Genomic DNA, 24735 nt, shown 5'->3' with positions numbered 1-24735 from the left:
TTTCCTTCTGAAGATGAAGGAAGTGAGGTTGAGAGCGAAATGGACGATGAACTAGAAGATTCTGGAGAACCACCTTTCAAGCGAGAGAAAATAGACCTAAACCAGACATTACAAGGTGTGTGTGTTGCATCGCCCCTCAACAGCACCATTCAGCCAGACCCTCTGATCCCACTTCATGCTGATCAAATCATCACAAGTGTGGCAAGTGCCAGGCACTGCAACGCTGCTGGAAGCACATACACAGCAGTCTAAACAATTACATGAGCTTTGAGTGATTACCCCTCTTTACATCAAGCCTGAAGCCTCACACTGTTAAGGCTTCAGCTATTCAGATGACACATTTTACTATGCTGAATGTTACTCTCATACACTAAATGAGTGTATATAGATCTTTTGTTAAGTTTTGTTTAGTTCAATATTGATCAATGTTGACTACAGGAGATTCTCTGTAGCTATGGCAAATGTAATTATGATGAACTTATAACAATACAAGTTTTAATTAGTTGAGGTTTTGATTCAGAATATATTCTTATACATAATTCAGGGCAGGATATACTCACTTGACAGCAGAAGTATAGAAAGGCCAGAGCTTGAATTCAACAATATCCTGTTATCTTACTGCTCGTGTTAGCATTTTAATTTGCTTCTGTATTAGTGAGGTCCAGAGTGATATTGCTGCCACTTTATTTGAATGCACTTAGAAAAGTTGAAAATAGGATAAATCTGTAGTTAATACAAATTATAATACATAAGAGCCTCCATCTTCCCAGGATCATATGGGTTGGTATGGCATGGTAATCAACAGTAGTATTCTTGACCAAAGTGTTTGCTTAAGTAACAAGGTTTGTGCCTCACCACCTTTAATGCCTCAGATTTCAGTAATTTTGCAGTTACCTCAGCAATTGTTCCAACTACATTCAATTAATTTATAATCAGAAAATATAAATTCTTCAATACGTAATAGTTCATTTCTTTTGTCCGTGCTTTTCAAAGATATGTTTTTCCACCAGAAAGTATTTCTCAAAAGAATTGGAGGTTCCTTTTTAAAAGAAACACTTTTCTGCCTCTACGTAGTCACTAACCTTAACAAGTAATTGGGTTCTCTACTGGATTCCAGTCATTAAGCAGTTTATTTCAGCATATTGATGTGCTCTAAGCTTTGGCCACAAATATTTGACTGTTACACACAGAAGAGTCTATTTTTTTCCTTTAAAATGAGCCACACTTCTGCTGTTGAATGAAGAAGTTTTGGAATGTAGATTGAGGTTAAAGTTGAAAGCTTGAGGTAGGAGGCAGTATTCACTGTTACTGATCTCCTAAAACTGTACTGTATTGTCAAAAATCAAAATCTATTAATTTCTTTTAAATGACCTCCTACCTTTACAGTAGGTCTAATGGAGTTCCCTTTGAAATATCAATTTTTTAATGCTACTGATGTATAGTAGTGCAGCCAGAATTAACATCTAGATTAGTTTATTAAAATTTTGGGGAGAAATGTGTTAATAATCAAGGCTGCGGTATTTGGTAAAATATATTGCATTTGTTGCAGTTATAATAACACTTTATAAATAGGGTCTTTTTAGACCAGCAAGAAGTATACTGTTTCATTGAAGTTCAGTGTACCTGTAGTTAAATGTTAGGACAGACAAGAATCATTCATTGCGAATTGATTTGTCTGTGCCATCTGTTTTGCTCTAGTGTCTTTAGCTGCTATGTCTAATAAGACTTCACAAGGGGTTGACCAATACTACCCTGTTGCCAGTGCTCCAAGATATTTTCAATCAATGAAATAAGTATCAATGTCAGTTTTTTTTCTGTAATGTTAGATGTAGATTTCAAATAATTTTGACTTCAATATTAGAAATTGGAACTGAAATTTCTCGATATATTTAAATTTGCTTAAAACTAGCTTGTTTGCTGGTAATTACTGTGATATCCTAGCTGGTTCCAGTGGCTGTATTAGCCAACTCCTCAGTGCAACCACAAAATACAAGGAATGTAGCACTCAGCATAGTCTTGGCAGCTTTACATTGAGTTTTCTGTGTGTTCTGTGTGGTTGTCCAAAATGACTAGACCAAAAGTACTGTAGCTGGCACACCTCACACATACTCATCAATTCTGTAGGAACAGACTTGGTAGGCAGTTAAATGCCACTTCAGGAACGTACGTCAGGGATTACTGTACCTCGGCTATTACACAGTGCCTTAAACAGTTATGGGAAGAGTTAATTTTTGTAGCTCAGCAAGGTGTGCCTGCTGTTTTTCTATTATCCACAGGGAGAAGAAACAGTAAAGTTCGAGTGACAATTCTTAGAAACCTATGTCTTTTTCTTACACTAAGAATGAGTATATTTGTCTATGAAGCCATGTGGAATAAGCAAGTATATACGTTAATCAGGATTTGAGGCATTTCTCAATTAATTAAAATGGGGAATGTAATTCATCTGATATATTGAAACACCCCAGAAGTTACTAATCAATGAAAAATTCTTGACTTATTTTAGCACACTCTAAAGAAAAACAGGTTATAAACATTGTCATAGGCAGTGCACACATTGTTCTCCCATATATAATTGCTTGAAATTTAATGAGCTACTCAATATGTTCTATATATATTCTGAAAATTGACCCTGAGGAAATGAAAATACAGTGTAAAAATATTAGATCCTGTAATTAAACATATTATAGGCATCCTGTGTGATACTATAATTTTTTTTTCAAACTTCCCTCTCACTTAGTGCTTTTTTGAGGGAAAATGGATCCTTCAACATCAGGCTTTTTATTGTGGCTTTCAAGAAATATGCTCTAATTAATCATTTTAAATTCAAAGTAATGGAAAAATCTTACAGCATGGTTACTTCAGTTTGTTTTCGGACAAAATAATTTCCAGTGCTGTGACAGGGAACCATATAATTAAGATGATAAGTAAAAATCTGGGTTTTGAAATGTGTTTCCCTGAATCCAGATATGGTTTTAGGTTTTGAAGAATAAATAAAATTTCTTAACAGTCCAATCCATCCCCCATCCTACAGAAAAAACAAAGTGTAAAAGTTTCTTTGTAAGGATAATTTGATATTAAAAATGTTACATGTGAAGGCCAATTGAAATAATCCCTAAACTTAAAAAAGAAGAACATTGTTTCATTGTAATAAACTGATTTTTATTAAACTTGTTAGGTTTAAACAAACATACTCATTCTTTTTAGCACCTGATCATTATTCAACATTCTGATCAGGAACTACAAATGATTACTGGACAGCTTTGACTGCACCTTAGTGAGTTATGGGAGAGGTGGGGTGGGTCTCCTTGATTCTGTTTGCTGTGCTTTGAAACCAAATTCCAACGGTTTAATTTTTCTCACAGATTACGGTCTTAACGGTTTTAACATTAATTAAATCAATTTAGGGCACATATTCCAAGCATTCTGCCTGCTTTCAATCTTACAAATATTGTATTACTTATTTCTGTTTTATGTTAACATTTGCATACTGTTCTGGACCAAAATGTGTTTATATTGTGTATCCAGTGTGTTTGTAATGATTAAGAAAGGCCTTCTATATATTTCTTATCTTTGCTCTTTTTTCAGTGTTTAGTTGTCCTGCAGATATATTTGGATCGTAATGTGCAATTTAGAGGATTGTTAAGGGGGTAGGGGGGTCCATTCATAGATCCTGTGTTGACAAAATGTAGTTCTGTAGAACAGAACACACACTGCTCTGATTAATCATTAGACTCATTGAACTTTGCTAGTAATGAGCATTTTACCTGGCATAAAAACTGGAATTGAAGCATGTCCTTTATATTGAGTTTCAGTACTGACGGATAACAGTCCAGTGAATTGTTCTCATACGTGAAGGTATGCATTGAAAGCTCTGTGTTTTGGCAGTAGAAGTGCTTCTCAGTCTGCATGCCTTTCTATATGCTGCTAGATAGTGGTTTTTGTTTTGGTACCAGTTAGGTAACCACATTTTAATTTTCTCGCACTTTTTCCTGCTTATACCATCATGTTTCAAAGAGCCACTTACAGAGTGAATTATTTCAACCTTTATTAAATATTTATACGTAAACTAAGTACAAACCCATTTAAGCCTTATCGCAAAATATAGTGTATTTATCTTTTTTGCCAAATGGCATGATGTGGAGTACAGAAGCATTGAACAGGGATTGAACATGTTGTGACATTCAATTATTAGTGTGTTTCAATCTCAGTCAATGAAAGTAGCAGCCAGCAGTTTTTGTTTAAGTGTGTCTTTGTTAAAGTTTACCTAATTTGAGAATAATTAATTATAAGTCAACCCCATTTTAAAACAAGTTCTTCTGGAAGAATTTCATGGCTTTAATTTTGTGAGCAATTTTCTTCCTTCTTGTTTGCAACCATTTTTGTGACTTAAGAATATAATATCATTTAGCTAGCCATGAACCAATAGGATGATTTATGCTCAATCTTTATCCAGTGGTGCCTTCCTAACCAATGGGAAGTATGCAACAGTGGCACATATTAACTGATGTACTCGCTATTAAGCCTCTGGAGTTTCAGATAACCAATAAGGAGAGCTCCTTTTCCAGGGAATTGCATCAATAGTGGGAAAGGATTCATGTTTCTCAGCAATTGATGTTCCTTTGACATTTTTAACCTAAATTTCTAAGGTTAGGGTTACTTTTGGAATATTTAATAAAATATTCTGATCTGAAATGTTTTAGCAGATATGGAACTTTTGTTGGTTTTGAAATGTCAGCTCTTTATCCACAAAATGCAATGTTTGCCATCTATTTTACAGGTTGATTTTATAAACCTTGCTGGAAAGACGAATTTATTAAAATAGGTATTTAGAAAGAGAAATTTGTCTGTGTTCACAATACTCCACACTTGAAGTATTGTGAACAGTTTTAACCCCCTTATCTAAGAAAGGATGTGCTGGAATTGGAGAGGGTGCTGATGAGGTTCTTGAGAATAATCCCAGGAACGAAAGGGTTAACATATGAGGAGCATTTGATCGCTCTGGGTCTATACTCGATAGAGTTTAGAAGAATGGGGTCTGTGCAGGGGACCTCATTGAAATCTATCGAATATTGAAAGGCCTGGATAGAGTTGGTGTAGAGAGGATGTTTCCTATAATGGGTGAGTCGAGGACCAGAGGGCACAGCCTCAGAATGAAAAGATGTCCTTTTAGAACAGAGATGAGGAGAAACTTCTTAAGCCAGGGGATGGTGAATATATTGACACAGACAGCTGTCAAGGCCAAGTAATTGGGTATATTTAAAGTAGAGCTTAATAGGTTGTTAATTAGTCAGGATGTCAAAGATTATGAGGAGAAGGGAGGAGAATGGGGTTGAGAGGAATAATAAATCAGCCATGAAGGAATGGTGGAGTAAATTCAATGGGCCAAATGGTCTAATTCTGCTCCTATGTCTTATGGCCTTATGAAGTTGGGAGAAGGGTAGAAAATGGGTCAATCTGGTAACACTGCTATTTGTTCGGGGAAATGGAAAGAGAATAGTCATTTCATTGTACTGGCAGTGTGGGAGAAGTAGGGTTGGAGCCGAATAATTTACTTACGAAGAAAATGTTCCAGTTCATTTCTGTGCTTGTAAGACCATTTCCTGAGAATGCCCAAAGACAGGTGACCCACAGAACATGGCCTCAGTTGTCTGACAATACATTGTGTGGGAAAGGCAGGGGAGGTGATCAGTGCCAACTAACTTATTTGCAGTGATGTCAAGCAACCAATAAATGGTTGTTATCCTATTTAACTCGGGAATAAAATACAGAGTTTTAATTGCATGGCATTGAAGGGGAGAAAAGCAGCATGAAGCAATTAAATTCCAGATAAATAGAATTGGATGTATAGAGTCTCATTTGCATTTAGCAAAATTAACCAAAGAGAAATTTCTCCCCTTGCTGTTTCATATAGTAATTGCATGGATTAATTTGCCCAGTATTACCATGACAACCATATTCCTGTGATGATTCAAGGATCTCAACTAGCAATTTTACAGTTGGATATTCAAAAGCAGTTTGAACACTAATAATACCATTTCATTAAATATATAATATGTATAGAAAATTAAAAACACTATTCCATTCAATATACCTGCTTCACATCTAAATATTGAATGGCATTTCTTATTTCCAAAACATATTTTCTGATTATTTATGTAATTTGTTTTTATATTTCCAAGTACGAAAAATTCAAAGAAAAATCGCTGTTATATGAAGGAGCATATTGATCAAGATAAAAATATTTACGAATGTACTTTAGAATCCTATCACAACAAAATATTACTAGCCAAACAAATAAATTTTCATGCAAATATTTTTTATAATCTTATAGGAAAATGATTCTTTTCCTTTGTTCCCTTTATTGTTTTCTTTCTTTCGCATCTCGAAACTGTTCAGGGTAAATGTGCAGAAAAAGTTTCCAGGCTACAGTCCCTCTACCACTGTCCATTAGGAAGACTGAAAAACTTACCTTGGAATTCTGCTATGCTGACATACCAACTCCATTTCAGTCATGGGCCTGCCACTATAAACTTCATAACACCCAAAGCTATTACTCAGTAAAATGTATCTCAAAAGCCATTGTGAGCACAAGAGAAAATTATATAACATTAGATACTTGGAGAGTTGAGTTTCAAATCATGGGTGAGAAGGGTGAGGGAGTAGCTTAATAACAGCTTTATAGTGGAGAGGGTCTATTTTATAAAATGCAGATATGGTATTTAATGGTGCTGCATTATGAACATCTGCTCACACAGTAATGCCTAACATTGATAATTCCTGAGACAAATGGTCAGATTTTCTTCTCTGTCCTCCAAAAGAAGCCTATAGGCGTAATGATTTAATATTTTTATGTGGCTATTTGGAGATTGCATCACAAATGAGAAAATGCACAGATGCTGGAAATCCAAGCAACACACACAATGCTGGAAGAGCTCACCAGAATAGAGTCAAAGAGTAGAGTTGACGTTTTGGGCTGAGAAGGAGGTCTCTCTTTTCCATAGATGCTGCCTGGCCTGCTGAGTGCCTCCAGCATTTTGTGTGTGTTGCTTGGAAATTGCATCAGATGTGTAAGTATAATTCACATGTGAAGTGCTGAAGAGTGCAGTTTACTCGATGCTATTTTCTGTAAACATTACTGCACAATCTAATTTGTGGTTCACTATCTGTTGGGAACCTGCCAGTTATAATACTTATTACTTGAACAATCCTACACTATCGATGCTTTTCCATTAGCCGATTACAAACATACCTCTTCCTCCCACTGTTTTTAAACTTAAAACTGTGTATGGATTACCCTTTTTGACCCAGTTAGCATTATCTATATAGTGCCCTTCCCTCATGCATTTCGTTTCAAGGATGAATATTTTATGTGTAAAGTTCAATGTGCCATGCCACTCAGACAATTTTGGATTGGTCACCTTCTGCACACTTGCATTGCTTTTTTAAAATCAGGACTATGGTCATGTTTAAGTAGCTATTTCATGGAGACTCTTAGCAGATTTTGCACCCTAAACATTTGGGATGTGGAAGCCCTCCCAATGTCTTGGGTCTTGTTTTAACTAGAAGATTTGGAGACCTTGCCAGACTTGCTACCCAGCTGTCATGCAGAAGTGCTAACGTTTCAGCAGGGAGCCAGGCCATCGATGTATAGGATTGGTCCCCAATAGACAAGCCTCGGGCACAAAGGGTATTATGGACTCAGTGAAACTGGAGGCAACCTGAAGCCCATGGATTCCTAGTGGGGCTTAGGAGAATTCCTGCTTGTCCTGGCTCTTACAAAATCAGACTCCTCGGTAAGCACCTTCCCCTTTCCTACCTCTTTCCCCAACCCCAAACGCAGGGATTCATAAGCTGGTAATGTTTAACTACCAAATGGAGCATCAATAAAGCAACGATATACCAAATATATAAAAGTTATTTGAATTGATTGACCTTGAGGAGAAAAAGACAGTGCCTTTTCAAAATATTGGTTAACCTTGTGCCTGATTTGTACATAAGCACCCAGGCTGCAGAACAACATTGATTCAGTACTTCCATGCACTCCACATCATTTTTTTTTTCTTAATATTAAGTAAAAGGCAATATATATTTTTGGCCCAAGAGCTGCAGATTAGGCAGCTGAATTGTCCCTTGTTACAGTGTTTTAAGCTTTAGACCTGCTGAGGAAAGTCATAATGTGTAAAACTTTATATGATAATGTTCAACTCTAGCAAAGAGGAAGAAGAATGAGCTGCTCGATACACTCCACACTGTCATGTTGTCACATCAGAGAGGGCAATTCACTTTCTGTACAAAATATCTGCTGCAAAATTTCTTGTTGACAATTTATGACAGATTCTTATAACTACAGCCTTTAACACTGAGTGATTAATTGGCAATTCAGTATAGGATACTTTCCAATAGAACTTTTCAGTGCCATTTTAGAATTCACTTACTAAGTGGCAAATTGGAGTAATCAGATGCACAAGCACAAAAAGGCCCAAATTATTGGGGGATTTTTTTTAAATTGGTCTAACTACATCTGAATTGTGTGAAGTAATAATGTAAAAGTTAAGATTTTTTTCATAATTTTTTGTAGGGAATGTATTGTGAAATTATGTATTTTTTCTGGTTATTTTGAATGACAGCTACATATAGTTTTAATTATTTAAACACTTACAAGGAGGATGTGATTTTGAATACCCTTCAATTATGTAAATATATATTTCATGCTGTGATTTTGTGAGAAATGTTTTATGAAATCTTTCAATATATCATGACCTTTATAAATTGGTTAAAGCAAACCAATAGTGTGCGTGTGAAAGGTTTGTACTGTGTACTGTTCAATGACAGGAACTTTTTGTAAACAAAAATACGAAATCTTACAGTGTGTTCTTATATGTAGACAAGCAACTAGTATATATTGAAGAGACTTGTGTAGAAAGTTTTTTCTTAATATTTCAGACTTGAACTCAGGCTAGCTTTTCTTGTCGTGTTTCTATAAGCTGTGGCTTGTCTGTAAAATCAATAAAATATTGTTTTTGTTATTCTTGTTTTCGTAAATATTTCATGTATTTTTCCACCTCAAGGTTCATAAGACTTAGAGCAACAATGAACTGATAAGGGCATCAGCACTGCCTATCCCTGATAGAGTTTGCATGTGGAGAAACCTATGATCTTCGTTCCCTCTGTGACCACCAATTGTGGTTCTCCATTTTGCTGATAAAAATTTATTTTCCATTACTACTACTCAGAATGAGATATTTTCACAGGAGTCCATGTGATCAAGGGACACATTTACCAACACATATCAAATTGAGACTATTGTACATATTTTAATTTTGGGACAGAAACCTTAAAAATATGTAATTTAGCTAAAATTAAATGCTAGGTGATAGATATGATGATATATGTATGTAAGGTATAGCAGACAAGAGATTAGATTATTTTTTCAGTAAAGCACAATCAGTATTATAAGTGACATGAACTTGGATACAAGGACAACAATTTTGAAATTTGCACATAACAAAATTAAGTAACATTATTAATAGTGAAGGGGTTAATAAGACCATAAGATACAGGAGCAGAAGTAGGCCATTTGGCCCATTGAGTCTGCTCTGCCATTCAATCATGGGCTGATCCAATTCTTCCAGTCATCCCCACTCCCCTGCCTTCTTCCCATACCCTTTGATGCCCTGGCTAATCAAGAACCTATCTATCTCTGCCTTAAATGCCCCCAATGACTTGGCCTCCACAGCCACTCACGGCAACAAATTCCACAGATTTGCCACCCTCTGAGTAAAGTAATTTTTCCGCATCTCTGTTCTAAATGTACGTCCTTCAATCCTAAAGTCGTGCCCTCTTGTCCTAGACTCCCCCATCATGCAAAATAACTTTGCCCTTTCTAATCCATTCGGGCCTTTTAACATTTGGAATGTTTCAATGGGATCCCCCCCCCCCCCCCCCACCTCAGTCTCCTGAACTCCAGGGAATACAGCCCAAGAGCTGCCAGACGTTCCTCATACTTCTCTCCCCAACTAAATAATATGGCACACTTTGAACCATAGCCTTCCAAGGGAATAGGCAAATGAAAACAATTTACAGTGCTTTTATGGTGTGTAAGCTGTGACAAGTTTACTGGAAAGAAAGGCCTCCTGAAATCCTGCTCCCTGAAAATGATCACTACAGCTTGCCCTATTATCCAAATTTTTTGTTCAGTTGTAGCAATAAAAATAATAATCCCAGTGTGACAGCCAAAACAGTGTCTTAGCTAGAAACAGAATTCTACATAGTGACACTTAAGGCACCTTTATGCTGCAGTTTAGGAGAGGAATCATGGAAAGATATAGCCTCTGGGTATAGAGTCATAGAACACTTCAGCACAGAAATGGGCCCTTTTGCTCATCTAGACTGTGCCAAACCATTAATTTGCATAGTTCCAGTGACCTGCATCCAGAATATGGCCCTCTATACTCTTCCCATCTATGTACCTATCCAAATTTGTCTCAAATGTTGAAATAGTTCTGGCAGCTCATTCCACACACTCACCATCCTCTGAATGAATGTTCCCCTTAAACATTTCACCTCTCACTCTTAAACCATAATCTTCAGTTGTAGTCTCATCCAACCTCATTGGAAAAAGCCTGCTTGCATTTACCCTGTCTATACCCCCTCATAATTTTGTATACTTCTATCAAATCTCCCCTCAGTCTTCTAGATTCTAGGGAATAAAGTCCTAACCTATTCAAACTTCCACTATAACTCAGGTCCTCAAGTCTCAGCAACATCCTTATAAAAATTTCCTTCATTCTTTCAATTTTATTTACATCTTTCCTGTAGGTAGGTGACCAAATTAGAGCCTTGCAACTTAATACAGTTTTTAACATAACATCCCTACTCCTGTACTTTATGAAGGTCTATGTTCGAATAGCTTTCTTTATGACCCTATCTACCTGTGACTCCATTTTAAAAGAATTATAGATCTGTACCTGCACTCCTCAGTGCCGTACTGCTCACTGTGTAAACCTTCTCTGGGTGGTCCTCTCAAGGTGCAACATCTCACACTTGTCCACATTAAATTCCATCTAACAGCCCATTTTCCCAGCTGGTCCAGATCCTACTGCAAGCTTTGATAGCATTCCTCGCTATCCACTGCACCCCATTCTTGGTGTCATCCACAAATTTACTGATCCACTTTACCACATTATTATCAAAACCATTGAAAAAACAACAACTGACTCAGCAACAAGTCCTACGGTACACCACTAGTCACAGGCTTCCAGCCAGAGAGGCAACCATCTACAACCACTCACTGGTTTCTTCCATGTTTAATCCAATTTACTACCTCTGCTTGATTGCTAAGTGACTGAACACTCTTGAACAACATCCACTGCCTTGCCTTCATCAACCTTCCTGGTAACTTCCTACTAAAAACTCTAAAGATTGGTTAGATACAACTTAACACGCAAAACACTGACTACCCCCAATCAGTCCCTGTCTATCCAAATACTTATATATCTGGTCCCTTAAAATACAATACCTTCCAATAACTTTTTGATACTGATGTCAGGCTAACCAGACTATAATTCCCTGATTTATCCTTAAACAATGGAACAACATTAGCTATCCTCCAATCTTCCCGCATCTCACACGTGGCTAAGGATACTTTCAATATCTCTGCTAAGGCTCCTGCAATTTCTGCTCTACCCTCACAAGGTGCGAGACAACATATTGTCATTCCTGGAAATTTAACCACCCAAACTTACCTCAAGGCAACAAACATCTCCTCCTCCATAATCTGTATATGGTCATTGATCTCCCTGCTGCATTTCCTCATTTCTTTGTCTTCTGAGTAAATACAGATGCAAAAAAAAAAATCACTTAAGATCTCCCCCATCTCTTTTGGTTTGACACATAGATTGCCATTCTGATCTTCCAAATGACCAATTTTGTTCCCTGCTATCCTTTTGCTCTAAACATATCTATAGATCCTTTAGGATTCTCCTTCACCTTATCTTCGAGAGCAACTTCATGTCTTTTACTCCTCCTGATTATCTTCTTGACTGTTCTCTTGGATTTCTTATACTCAAGTACGTCATTTGTTCCTGCCTGCCTATACTTGCAATTAACCTTTTTCTTAACTGGAGCCTCAGTATCTCTCGAAATCCAAAGATTCCTAAACCTGTTACCCTTGCCTTTTATTCTGACAGAAACATACAAACTCTGTGCTCTCAAAATCTCACCTTTGAAGGCCTCACACTTCCCAAATACACCTTTGCCAGAAAACAACCTCTCCCAATATGCAATTGCCAGATTCTTTATCAAAATTAACTTTCTCCAATTTTGAATCTCAACCCAAGGACCAGATCTATCTTTTTCCATAATTACGTTGAAACTAATGGCATTTACGATCACTAGATATAAGTGTTCCCCTACACAAACTTCTGTCACCTGTCCTCTCTCTGATATCACGCTCTATCTAGTTGGAACTAATATGTACTGATTAAGAAAACTTTGCTGAACACATTTGACAAACTTTTTCCCATCCTGCCCTTTTACAATATGGGAGTCCCAGTCAATATGTAGAAAATTACAATTACTTACTATCACAATGTTTTTTTTTGCAATAGTCTGTGATTGCTCTACAAATATGTTCCGCTAAAGCCTGTGGACAGTTGGCGGTCTTATAATATCTATTAATGTCATACCTTTCTTATTCCTCAGTTCTACCCATAATGCCTCACTAGACAAGCTCTCCAGTGTGTCCTGGCTAAGCACTGTTGTGACATTTTCCCTGAATAGTAATGCCACACCTCTCCCTTTAATCCCTCCCACTCCATCACATCTAAAACAACAGAACTCAGGAACACGGAGCTGCCACTCCTGCCCTTCTCATTAATGGTTGCAATGTCATAATTCCACATGCTGATCTATGTCCTAAGTTCATCCTCCTTTCCTACAATACTCCTTGCATTGAAATATACGCAGCTCTGAACATTAGTTCCCCCATGCTCAAGCTTTTGATTCCTGATTTGTATGTAGGCTTAGCAACGTCTTTCTCCATAACCTCTCTACTATCCGTCCTGGCACTCTGGTTCCCATCCCAATACACCTCTAGCTTAAACGTTCCTCCCCCTACCTGGTGCAGCACGAGTAAACCTTCCTGCTAAGATATTAGTCCCCTTCCGGTTCAGGTGCAAACTGTTCCTTTGGTACAGGTCCCACCTACCCTGGAAGAGAGCCTGAAGATCCAACTATCTGAAGCCCTCCCTCCTGCACCAACTCTTTAGCCACTGTATGTATGGCCTTTTTAGCACATGGCAACAATCCTGAGATAACAACCCTGGATGTCCTGTCCTTTAACATAGCACCCAAGTCCCTGAACTCATTTTGCAAAACTTCATCACCGCTCCTAACCTTGTCATTGGCACCGATGTGGACTACGACCTCTAGCTGCTCACCCTGCCACTTAAGAATGCTGGGGACTTAATCCTAGACCCTGGCACCAGGGAAGCATCAAACCATCTGGGAATTTGTTCTCATCCACAGAACCTCCTTTCGATTCCCCTGTCACTACAGCTCACCTCTTTTCCCCCTTCCCTTCTGAGCCACAATGCTAGAGACTTGACCAGTGTGGCTTTCCTCAACCAGGTCATTCCTCCCCACCACACCCCACCCCCTACAATATCCAAATCTGTTGCTGAGGGAAACAGCCACGGAGCTTCTCTGTGCTGGTTGCCTATCCCCTTTCCCCATCCTGACAGTCATCCAGTTACATGTATCCTGCACCTTGGGTGTAACTACCTTCCTGGTCCTGTATCAACCCTTCAGTCTCCTGAATGACCTGGAGTTCATCCATTTCCAGCTTCAGCTCCTTAACACAGTCTTTTAGAAGCTGCGGCTGGATGCATTTCTTGCAGGTGTAGTCATCAGGGACACTGGAGGTCTCCCTGACTTCCTACAAGAGGAGCATTCCAGTATTCCTATTGCTCTAAATGTACAATAAAAATGAAAGAAAAAAATCTACCTACAGCCTACAATTCTCCTCATTGAAGCCTTGAGGAGCCAAGGCCTCAAATCCCCACTCCCAACACTGACCATTGCACACAATGGCCATTCTGCTTAAATTGAACTTATTTTTATTGGCCCTTGCAGAGTGCCTAATTTTGCACAATCCAATATCACCTTAGAACTGTGGTACACAAAAAAGTGCTGACTGTCCCTGGTCGCTACCTTTAAACTCTCTCTCCCTCTACGCAATCCAGTATCTCCTTGGGACTGTAACACACAAGATGAGCCAACTGCCCCCACATGCTTCTTTTAAACTCTCTCTTACTCTACGGAATCCGGTGTGGCGTGCAAAACATTTAGAGAGAGATTTCAGATTTTTTCACACCCTGCACCTTCAACTGCCCTGAAAGGAATATGTTTTAAGCATTTATAGATTAATTTTGAAAATTGTTAATGAACCTGCTTCCGCTGTTTCACTTTTCATTTATTTGCCAACTACCCAGCATCTTTAGCCTTTGGTATATCAAATACCACCGAAAACTATCCATCCTTATTACATTAAAAATACTAATAATTACAAAAAAACTATTTCCTCTTGATCCTTTTCAAGGTAATAACAATGGTTTCTGAGCATTCACTGAACTCGCTTTTCTCTGGTACCATTTTAGAAAAAAATGTTTGCATCTTCTTAAACTTTTTATCTCAAAGTATATGGCATAAAACTGAATGTGGTCCAGCAAGGGCCTAAACAGTAAACATTATAAAGACAGTTACTTGATTTTGCCTCAATTCCTACGTTAAAAATCCTGCCTGCCTACTTAATCGGCATTTCACAAATTTGCACACATTTAACCCTGTGTATATTGTCCTAAATATTCACTGGTACCAAGGATGGTCTATTAAAGTGTAGATGTACAGCAAGGAACAACTTTTGACTACGGACACACTCCAACAACATTCTATACCAGTTTAGGTCCCATGTATTTGGTGAATGCATTTTGCACAGAGAAAAATGGAGCTCCAGTCAGAGAGATCGAAAGCCTGAGAAGAAATAGTTCCCTCAGGTTCACTGATCGAGTAGAAAAGGCAGCAACTCAGGGCGGGTTAAAGCTTTGAGCGGCAGCTACTCAGCCTTCAGGATTCATTGGCAAGAACAAATTAAAGTAAGGCAGGGGCAAGCCATTGTTGGAGTCGACAGAGTTAGAGGGGGAATTGTGAGGCTTTAACATTGAGGCTTCAGCAAGGAGATGCTTGAGTGAGAGAAGACAAAAAAGCTGTAGGTGAGTTTTTTTCTCTCCCCCACGGTTTGTTGTTTTTCCTTCTTTATATTTGCTAAGTTAGAACAGTAGTGATGGAATGCTCCTCTTGTGGGAGGTGGGAAGACAGGGAAATGTCCAGTGTCCCTGATGACTACCCCTGCATGAAGTCTGTCCAGCTGCGGCTTCTAACAGTCTGTGTTAAGGATTTGGAGCTGGAACTGGATGAACTCCGGATCATTCAGGAGGCTGAGGGGGTGATAGATAAGACACATAGAGGGGTAGTTACACCCAAAGTACAGGACGTAGGAAACTGGCAAACAGACAGGAAGGGGGAAGGGGTTAAACAGCCAGTGTAGAGTGCCCCTGTAGCCATCACCCTCAATAACTACAGATACTGTTGAGGGGGATGACCTAGCAGAGGAAAGTCACAGCAGTCAGGTCTCTGGCACTGAGTCTGGCTCGGCAGCTTAGAAGGGAAGGGGGGAAAAGAAGTGAGCAGTGGTGATAGGAGATTTGTTAGGGAAACAGAAAGGAGCTTCTGTGAACAAAAACTAGATTCCCGGATGGCATGTTGCCTCCTAGGTGTCAGGTCCGGGATATCTTGGATCGAGTCCTCAGCATTCTTAAGCGGTCAGAGGTCATGGTCCAGGTAAGTACCAAAGGCATGAGTAAGATGGCAACTGGTAGACAGACAGTGGCAAGGTTCTGCAAAGTGAGTTCAGGGAGTTAGGTATCAAGTTAAAGGGCAGGACCTCCACAGTTGTCATCTCAGGATTGCCATCCATGCCATGTGCGAGCATAAGACTTTTGGATGATTGGGCTCTCTTCCAGGATAGATGGGACCTGTACAGAAGTGACAGCTGGAACCTGAACTAGAAAGGGACTAATATTCTAGCAGGAAGGTTTGCTAGTGCTGCATGGTGAGGTTTAAACTCGAGTTAAAGGGGAAAGGAAACCAGAGTGCCAGAACAGTTAGTGGAGAGGTTGTGGGGACAGAAGTTGGTAAGACCACAGGAGAAGTCAGGAACCAAAATATTGAGCATGGTGTGACTAATACCCTGAACTGCATACACTTCAACGCAAGACCCAGCAGAGTGGGAGAGATTAAAGGAGGAGCGGTGGCATACTAGTCAGGGCAAATGTCTTTTCAGTGCTCAGTCAGGACAGTGAGGTGTTATGGATGGAACTGAGAAATAAAAATGGTATGACCACACTAATGGGGTTTTCAAGAGATATTGAGACCCTGATTAAGGGGAAAAAAGGAGATGCATAGCAATATGGGTAGGTAGGAACAAATGGGGTGCTTGTGGAATATAAGAAATGCAAGAGAACACCTAAGAAAGAAATCAGGAGGGTTAAAAGAAAGCATGAGGTTGCCCTAGCAGACAAGGTGAAGGAGACTCCTTCTACAGATATGTTAAGAGCAGAAGGATTGCAAGAGACAAAATTGGTCCTCTGGAAGATTGGAATGGTAATCCAAGCCAAAAGTGATGGGGAATCAGAATCAGGTTTAATATCACCAGCAAATGTCATGAAATTTGTTAAATTAGCAGCAGCAGTACAGTGCAACACACAATAAATATAGAAAAAAATAAATTACAGTAAGTATATAGTATGTATTTTAAATAGTTAAATTGAAAATAGTGCAAAAACAGAAATAATTTTAAAAAAAGTTAGGTAGTGTTAATGGGTTCAATGTTCATTTAGGAATCGGATGGCAAAGTGGAAGAAGCTGTTCCTGATTGGTGAGTGTGTGCCTTCAGGCTTCTGTACCTCCTTCCTGATGATAACAATGAGAAGAGGGCATGTCCTGGGTGATGGTGGTCCTTAATTACAGACACCGCCTTGCTGAGACACCACTCCTTCAAGATGTCTTGGATACTACCAAGGCTAATACCCATGATGGAGCTGATTGATTTTACAACCTTCTCTAGCTTCTTTCGATCCTGTTGTACCCCCACCCCATACCAGACAGTGATGCTCTCCATGGTAGAGCTGTAGGTTTTCAAGTGTTTTAGGTGACAAACCAAATCTCCTCCAACTCCTAATGAAATATAGCCGCTTTATGGCTGCATTGATATGTTAGGACCAGATTAGATCCTCAGAGATATTGACACCCAGGAACTTAAAATGGCTCACTCAACTTGATTTAAATTTAAATACAAGATCTTAAATCTTCATTTACCCAGGAAATTGACACAGAATATAGAGAAGTGAGGCAAAACGGCATCAATTTCATGAACCCTATACAGATTACAGAGGAGGAGGCATTTGCTGTCCAGAGAAAAATTGGGGTAGATAAATCCCCAGGTCCTGACAGGGAGGCAAGAGCAGAAATTGCTGGGTCCCAAGCAGAGATATCTAAATCATCCTTAGCGACTGGTGAGGGACCATAGGATTGGAGGATAGCCAGTGTTGTTCTGCTGTTCAAGAAAGGCTCTAAAAATAAACCAAAAAATTATAGTCTGGTGAGCCTGATGTCGGTAGAGGAAAAGTTATTGGAAAGTATTCTGAGGAACTGTATATATAAGTATATGGATAGACATGGACCGATTAGTGATAGTCAGCATGGTTTTGAGCATGGTAGGTAATGTCGAACCAAACTTACAGAGTTTTCTGAGGAAGTTACTTGGAATGTTAATAAGGCAAGGTCGTAAATGTTGTCTACATGGACTTTAGTAAGACATTTGACAAGGTCCCACATTGGGAGGTTGGTCATCAAGTTTCAGTCACTCAGCAGTCAAGATGAGGTAGTAAATTGGATTAGACATTGGCTTTATGGGAGAAGCCAGACAGAAGTAGTGGATGGTTGCCTCTCTGATGGAATGCCTCTGACTAGTGGAGTGCCGCAGGGATTGGTGCTTTGTTCTTTGTTGTTTGTCATCTATATTAAGGTTCTAGATGACAATGTGGTTAACTGAATCAACAAATTTGTGATTAACACCAAGACTGGGTGAGTAGTGGACAGTAAGGAACACTACCATGGCTTGCAGTAGGATCTGGACCTGCTGGAAAAACGGCAGATGGAATTTAATGTAGACAAGTGTTTCTCTTTAGTAGCTCCAATCAGGGTAGGCCTTACACTGTGAAAGGTAGAGCACTAAGGAGTGTGGTAGAACAAGGAGTTCTGGGAATACAGGTCCATTATTAGTTGAAAGTGGAATCACAGGGTTGTAAAGAAAGCCTTTGGCACACTGGCCTCCATAAATCAAAATATTGAATACAGGAGATGGGAAGTTATGTTGAAGTTGTATAAGACATTGGTGAGGCCTGATTTGGCGTATTGCGTGCAGTTTTGGCCAGCTACCTACAGGAAAGATGTAAATAAGATTGAAAGAGTACAGAGAAAATTTGCAAGGATGTTGCTAGGTCTGGAGGACCTGAGATATAAGGAAAGATTGAATAGTTAGGACTTTATTTTTTGTAACATAGATTGAGAGATTTAATAGAGGTATACAAAATTATGAGAGGTATAGATTGGGTAAATGCAAACAGGCTTTTTCCACTGAGGTTGGGTAGGACTGCAACCAAAGGTCATGGGTTAAGGGTGAAAGGTGAAAAGTTTAAGGGGAACATAAAGGGAAACTTCTTAACTCAGAGGGTCATGAGAGTGTGGAACAAGCTGCCAGCACAAGTGATGCATGCGAGTTTGATCGCAACACTTAAGAGAAGTTTGAATTGGTACGTAGATGGTAGGGCAGGTTGATGGGAGGAGGCTGTTTAGATGGGCCAAAGAGCTGTTTATGACTCTATGACTTTAAATTTCTTGGGCAAGACTAGGATTGACATCCTGAGAGAGAATGTACCAGATGTTGGTTGGAGAAGGGATGTGGTGGTGCAAGGTCCAGTTGAGGGCTCAGGTTCCCAGACTGGCAAGTCTAGGCTAGATTTAGGCTATTTGCAGAATCAGGATGTTAGAGAGGGAGTTGGTTCATGGAATCAGGGTTTCAAAGGGAATAAGGTCAGTGTGCAGGGGCTATGGGCCAATTTGGTGAGATTAGTGTGTTAGAAGTGTCAATTCCATGTACACATACAACTCAAAGAAAGGATGGTTAAGAAAAGAACATATTTGAAGGAAGTTCCCAGTCGCAGGTTGGTTGAGTGGGCAGATGCAGTTTAATGTGGATAAGTATGAGGTTATCCACTTTGGTGACAAGAACAGGAAGGCAGATTACTATCTAAGTGGTGTCAAGTTAGGGAAAGGGAAAGTACAATGAGATCTAGGTGTCCTTGTTCATCAGTCACTGAAAGTAAGCATGCTGGTACAGCAGGCAGTGAAGAAAGCTAATGGCATGTTGGCCTTCATAACAAGGGAAGTTGAGTATAGGAGCAAAGAGGTCCTTCTGCAGTTGTATAGATCCCTGGTGAGACCACACATGGAGTACTGTGTTCAGTTTTGGTCTCCAAATTTGAGGAAAGACATTCTTGCTATTGAGGGAGTGCAGCGTAGGTTCACGAGGTTAATTCCCGGGATGGCAGGACTGTCATATGTTGAAATATTGGAGCAACTGGGCTTGTATACACTGGAATTTAGAAGGATGAGAGGGGATCTGATTGAAACATATAAGATTATTAAGGGATTGGACACGTTAGAGGCAGGAAGCATGTTCCTGATGTTGGGGGAGTCCAGAACCAGAAGCCACAGTTTAAGTATAAGGGCTAGGCCATTTAGAACGGAGTTCAGGAAAAACTTTTTCACCCAGAGAGTTGTGGATCTATGGAACGCTCTGCCTCAGAAGGCAGTGGAGGCCAATTGTCTGGATGCATTCAAGAAAGAGTTAGATAGAGCTCTTAAAGATAGCAGAGTCAAGGGATATGGGGAGAAGGCAGGAACGGGTTACTGATTGTGGATGATCAGCCATGATCACAGTGAATGGCAGTGCTGGCTTGAAGGGGCAAATGGCCTACTCCTGCACCTGTTGTCTATTGGCTGTGCACAGGGAGTTGTGCTTCTAAAACTTGTGGCACACTTCACTTGTGCCACACATGAAATGCTACTTTCATGAGCATTGCAATAATGACATTTTATAAGGAAATTTCTGATATTCCCTGAACTTTTGACATGGGAATTATGGCATAGACACAAAAACACTTCATGCCGGAGAATGCCCAGTCAAATTCATGAAGTAATGTGATTTAACTGTGCAATTGTGTTTCATTCTACAAAGTAGAAATAACTAATTTTCTTGCTCCTCCAATATATTAATTAAAAAAAAGCTCTGGGACAAGAATATCTATGCAGTTGTTTCTAACATTCTTGCTACCAAAATTAATCTCTTCACACTTCATCAGTCCACATCCTCCTGATGCCAACTACTGTTGCCATATTTTATGTTACAGAAATGCGGCATTACTGGAAAAGTGGTTCTATAACCGAATGAGTATTTCAGAAATCTGAACTAACGATTCAGAGCAAGGGTTCAAAATTCACCATGACATCTGGACAATTTACATTAGTATTAAGGATGTTCGAATTTAATTTTTCCTTGCCTTCAAACTACTCGAAACTTGATATTTTTGAGGTTATTTTTTTTTCTGAATACTATCCATTTGAAATACTATGTTTTACTTTTGCATCCCAACAGTAGTTATCCCTCTCTGAAGATATTAATCCCAATAACTAGTGGAGTGGTGCTGCAGCAACAACCTGGCACTCAACAGCAGTAAGACGAAAGATCTAATTGTGGACTTCAGAAAGAGAAAGACGAAGGAATACATACCAATCCTCATAGAGGGATCAGAAGTGGAGAGAATGAGCAGCTTCAAGTTCCTCGGTGTCAAGGTCTCTGAGGAGCTAACCTGGTCCCAACATATCAATGTAGTTATAAAGAAGACAAGACAGCAGTTATACTTTATTAGGAGTTTGAAGAGATTTGGCATGTCAACAAATACACTCAAAAACTTCAATAGTTGTACCATAGAGAGCATTCTGACAGGCTGCACCACTCTCTGGTATGAGGGGCTACTGCACAGGACTGAAAGAAGCTGCAGAAGGTTGTAAATCTAGTCAGCACCATCTTGGGTACTAGCCTACAAAGTACCCAGGACAACTTTAGGGAGCGGTGTCTCAGAAAGGCAGCGTCCATTATTAAGGACCTCCAGCACCCAGGGCATGCCCTTTTCTCACTGTTACCATCAGGTAGGAGATACAGAATCCTGAAGGCACACACTCAGCGATTCAGGAACAGCTTCTTCCCTTCTGCCATCCGATTCCTAACTGGACATTGAATCTTTGGACACTACCTCACTTATTTTTAAATATACAGTATTTCCATTTTTGTACATTTTTTACAATCTATTCAATATACATAATCGAATGACTTGTTTATTTGTTACTATTTTTTTCTCTGCTAGATTATGTATTGGATTGAACTGCTGCTGCTAAGTTAACAAATTTCACGTCACATGCCAGTGATAATAAACCTGATTCTGATTCTGAGATACAAGTCTTATACCAGTTCGTACGGAGGTAGATCCAGTCCAGGAATCTCGAGCCTCTTTCTCCAGCCCCATGTTAACCTTACTGTACTTCTATGTCAATGAGTACTAGTTGTTCATTCTGTGCCTTTTAAATTTCTCTTAAATTCCTGCAAAATTGATCAGTGAGATCTTAACACATTTCCTACTCATATTCCCAGCATAGATGGCAAAATGAATTCAGCCTCCATCTGCCCATTTCTGTTCAGGATGTCTTTGACTTAGCCCTAAGGAAAGTAACAGTTCATACAAGACTGCCTTGCCATCTGCAGAAACATTTGTGCTATCTCCTTATATTAACTTAAGTTGTTTGCAGTCACTGTTGGCGTGGACATGCTCCTGACTGCATTCCCCGGAGTCATCTCCACTTGCTTGTATAATGAATACTGAAAACTGACCTGAGAATGTCAGAGTTCTGCAGGAACGCTGCTCTGTATTCCTCTTCCTATTCCATGGAACATTTTTCCATGAACTATGCATCGGAATTCTGTGACTGTACAGTCACCACACTGTACAGCACACAGCCTCATGCACACAATGCAATGGCTCATCGAGCTCAAGAACCCAAAGTCTGGCTGAGCAGCTGAGGGTTGTCTGGCGCACCTGGCTATTCAGGAGACAAACTGAGCAATCCAAGGAGGTGCCCAGACTTCCATGGAACACTAGCAGCAAAGCCAAAGGGCTCCAGTTGCCATGTCCTGTCTAAGACAGAGATCCTTGGAAGCTAGTCCCAGGAGCACAGGGACATTTGCTGCACCTCGCTGCTGATGTCTGAGGAGACAGACGAAGATCTGGTCTGTGATTTGGCCTAGGTTTTCACTAAAGAATCAAGACTGTTATGGATCTCTGGGGTCTGCCAAATCACCCCTGTTACCGACAGAGTCTCAGGAGTCATCCTCAGAGGAAGGTTTGGGGGTAATTGCAGCACCCAAGCCGGTAGAAATCCCTTCTGTTTACAAGGATTTGGAAGAGGTCTTCAGTAAGATAAAAGGCTCGACTCTTCCACCACTGCAATCCTCCTATTGTCTACTATCTAGTGCATGGTACTTCCCTTTCACAGGGTCAATTATACGCACTTGCAGGCCCAGAGAGAAGTGCTATGGAGGAGTATATTAAGGAGGCTCTTGCCATGGGATTCGTTCAGGCCTCTGCCTCTCCAGCTTCTTCTTCGTGTAGAAGAGGGATGGGAGCCTGTGGCCTTGCATTGATTATAGAGGGCTGAATCGGTCAAAAATCGTTACCCCTTCCTCTCATGAACTCTGCCTTTGAGAATCTGCAAGGGGCAAGAGTATTCCCAAAGCTAGGCTTGTGAAGTGTGCACAACCTGGTTCGCGTAAAGGAGGGCAATAAATGGAAGATGGCATTTACACACCAACAGGCTACTATGAGTGCCTGGTCATGCCCTTTGGCCTTGTGAGTATGCCAGCAGTTTTCCAGGCCTTTATAAAGGATGTGCTCCAGGCTGCCCTCCATAAATTCGCTTTTGTCTACTTGGATGACATCCTAATTTTTTCGAAGACCATGTACAACCACCTCACTCAAGTCAGTGAGATCCTAAAGAGGCTTCTTGATCATGGAATTAAATCAAGCTGGAGAAGTCTGAGTTTCACATAACCACCACTTAATTGTTGGGTTTCATAATCTCTAATGGCAGTCTTAAGATGGACCTTAGTAAGACCCTAGCAAGCAGTTGGAGATTGACCGCAACCAATCAGTGTGAAACAAGCCCAGTGATTCCTGGGATTTGCCAACTTTTGCTGAAAGTTCATCAGAAACTTCAGCTCAGCTCTAACCAGGGGATCCATGGGCCCTTTTGTCTGGACTACCGAATCATAGGCTGCTTTTGCAGAACTCAAACAGTGGTTCAGAACAGCTCCCATCTTGGCTGCACCTAACCTGGAATTTCCCTTCATTGTGGAGGTGGATGCTTTTGCCCCTTCTCCTGTCAGTAGAAATGGTTCCGCCGGGCTTAGTAGCTAAACCACATGTGAAGGCCAGGAGCTGGACTTCAATGTCAGAGGCATGCCATTGGGAGCATTTAATAGGTAGTGGGAGCTTGTTCCCATTACCACACCTGGCTATAACAACCTTAAGGGACCAACTGATCTATATTCTGCAGTTTAATAATCCTTTATCCTGTCCATAACCCTACCTATCTTGGCATCATCTGCAAGCTTGCTAACTCACCCATCTACATTTTCATCCATATCATGATATGTATCACAAACAACAGTGGTTCCTGTCACCAATCCTTGCAGGACACCACTGATTACCAACCCCCTACCAGAAAAACAACCTTCCCCCCCCCCCCCCCCCCACTTTCTGACTTCTACGGGCAAGCCAGTTCCAAATCCAAACCAGCAAGTGTCCCTGAATCCCACGCATATTTACTGTACCTTTGGAAACAACCTACCATGAAGGACCTTATAAAATACCTTACTAAACTCCATGTAGACAACCTGCACTCCATACATACATTGAATTCCTTGGTCACCTCATCAAGAAAACTTGATCAAGCTTGTAAGGCATAACCTGCCCTACACATAAGGACATAAGAAATAGGAGCAGGAGTACGACATCTGGCCTGTTGAGCCTGCTCCACCATTCATGGCAGATCTGGCCATGGGCTCATCTCCACCTACCTGCCTTTTCCCCATAAACCTTAATTCTCCCACTATGCAAAAATATACCTAACCTTATCTTAAATGTATTTACCAACATAACCTCCACTGCTTCCTTCGGCAGAAAATTCCACAGATAAAGCCATGCTGATTGTCCCTAAGCAAGCCATGCCTTTCCAAATGTACATAAATCCTATCTCTCAGTATCTTCTCTAAATTCTTCCCTCCCACTCACATGAGGCTCTCTAGCCTATAATTACCTGGATTATCCTTATGTCCTTTCTTGAATCAACATTTGCTATTCTCCAGTCCTCTGGGTCCTTATCTGTTACTACAGAAGACATAAGGATCTTTGTCCAAGCCCCAGGAATCTCCTCAGTTGCTCCTTT

The 24735-nt window shown here is 40.0% G+C and overlaps 1 protein-coding gene across 3 annotated transcripts in view; it reads left to right on the top strand.

Annotated features, from left to right (window-relative positions):
• rfx3 (regulatory factor X, 3 (influences HLA class II expression)) overlaps nt 1-24735 on the top strand; it is a 349057-nt gene that overhangs the window by 304419 nt on the left and 19903 nt on the right. For all 3 annotated transcript variants that reach the window (XM_059969967.1, XM_059969966.1, XM_059969965.1), the window contains one exon: nt 14-115. In XM_059969967.1, coding sequence (XP_059825950.1) covers nt 14-115 — 102 coding nt within the window. The remainder of the gene's footprint in view (nt 1-13; nt 116-24735) is intronic.

Source organism: Hypanus sabinus, chromosome 5, assembly GCF_030144855.1.
Source record: "Hypanus sabinus isolate sHypSab1 chromosome 5, sHypSab1.hap1, whole genome shotgun sequence".
NCBI lineage: Eukaryota > Metazoa > Chordata > Chondrichthyes > Myliobatiformes > Dasyatidae > Hypanus > Hypanus sabinus.
This window is presented reverse-complemented; position numbering and strand designations above follow the sequence as displayed.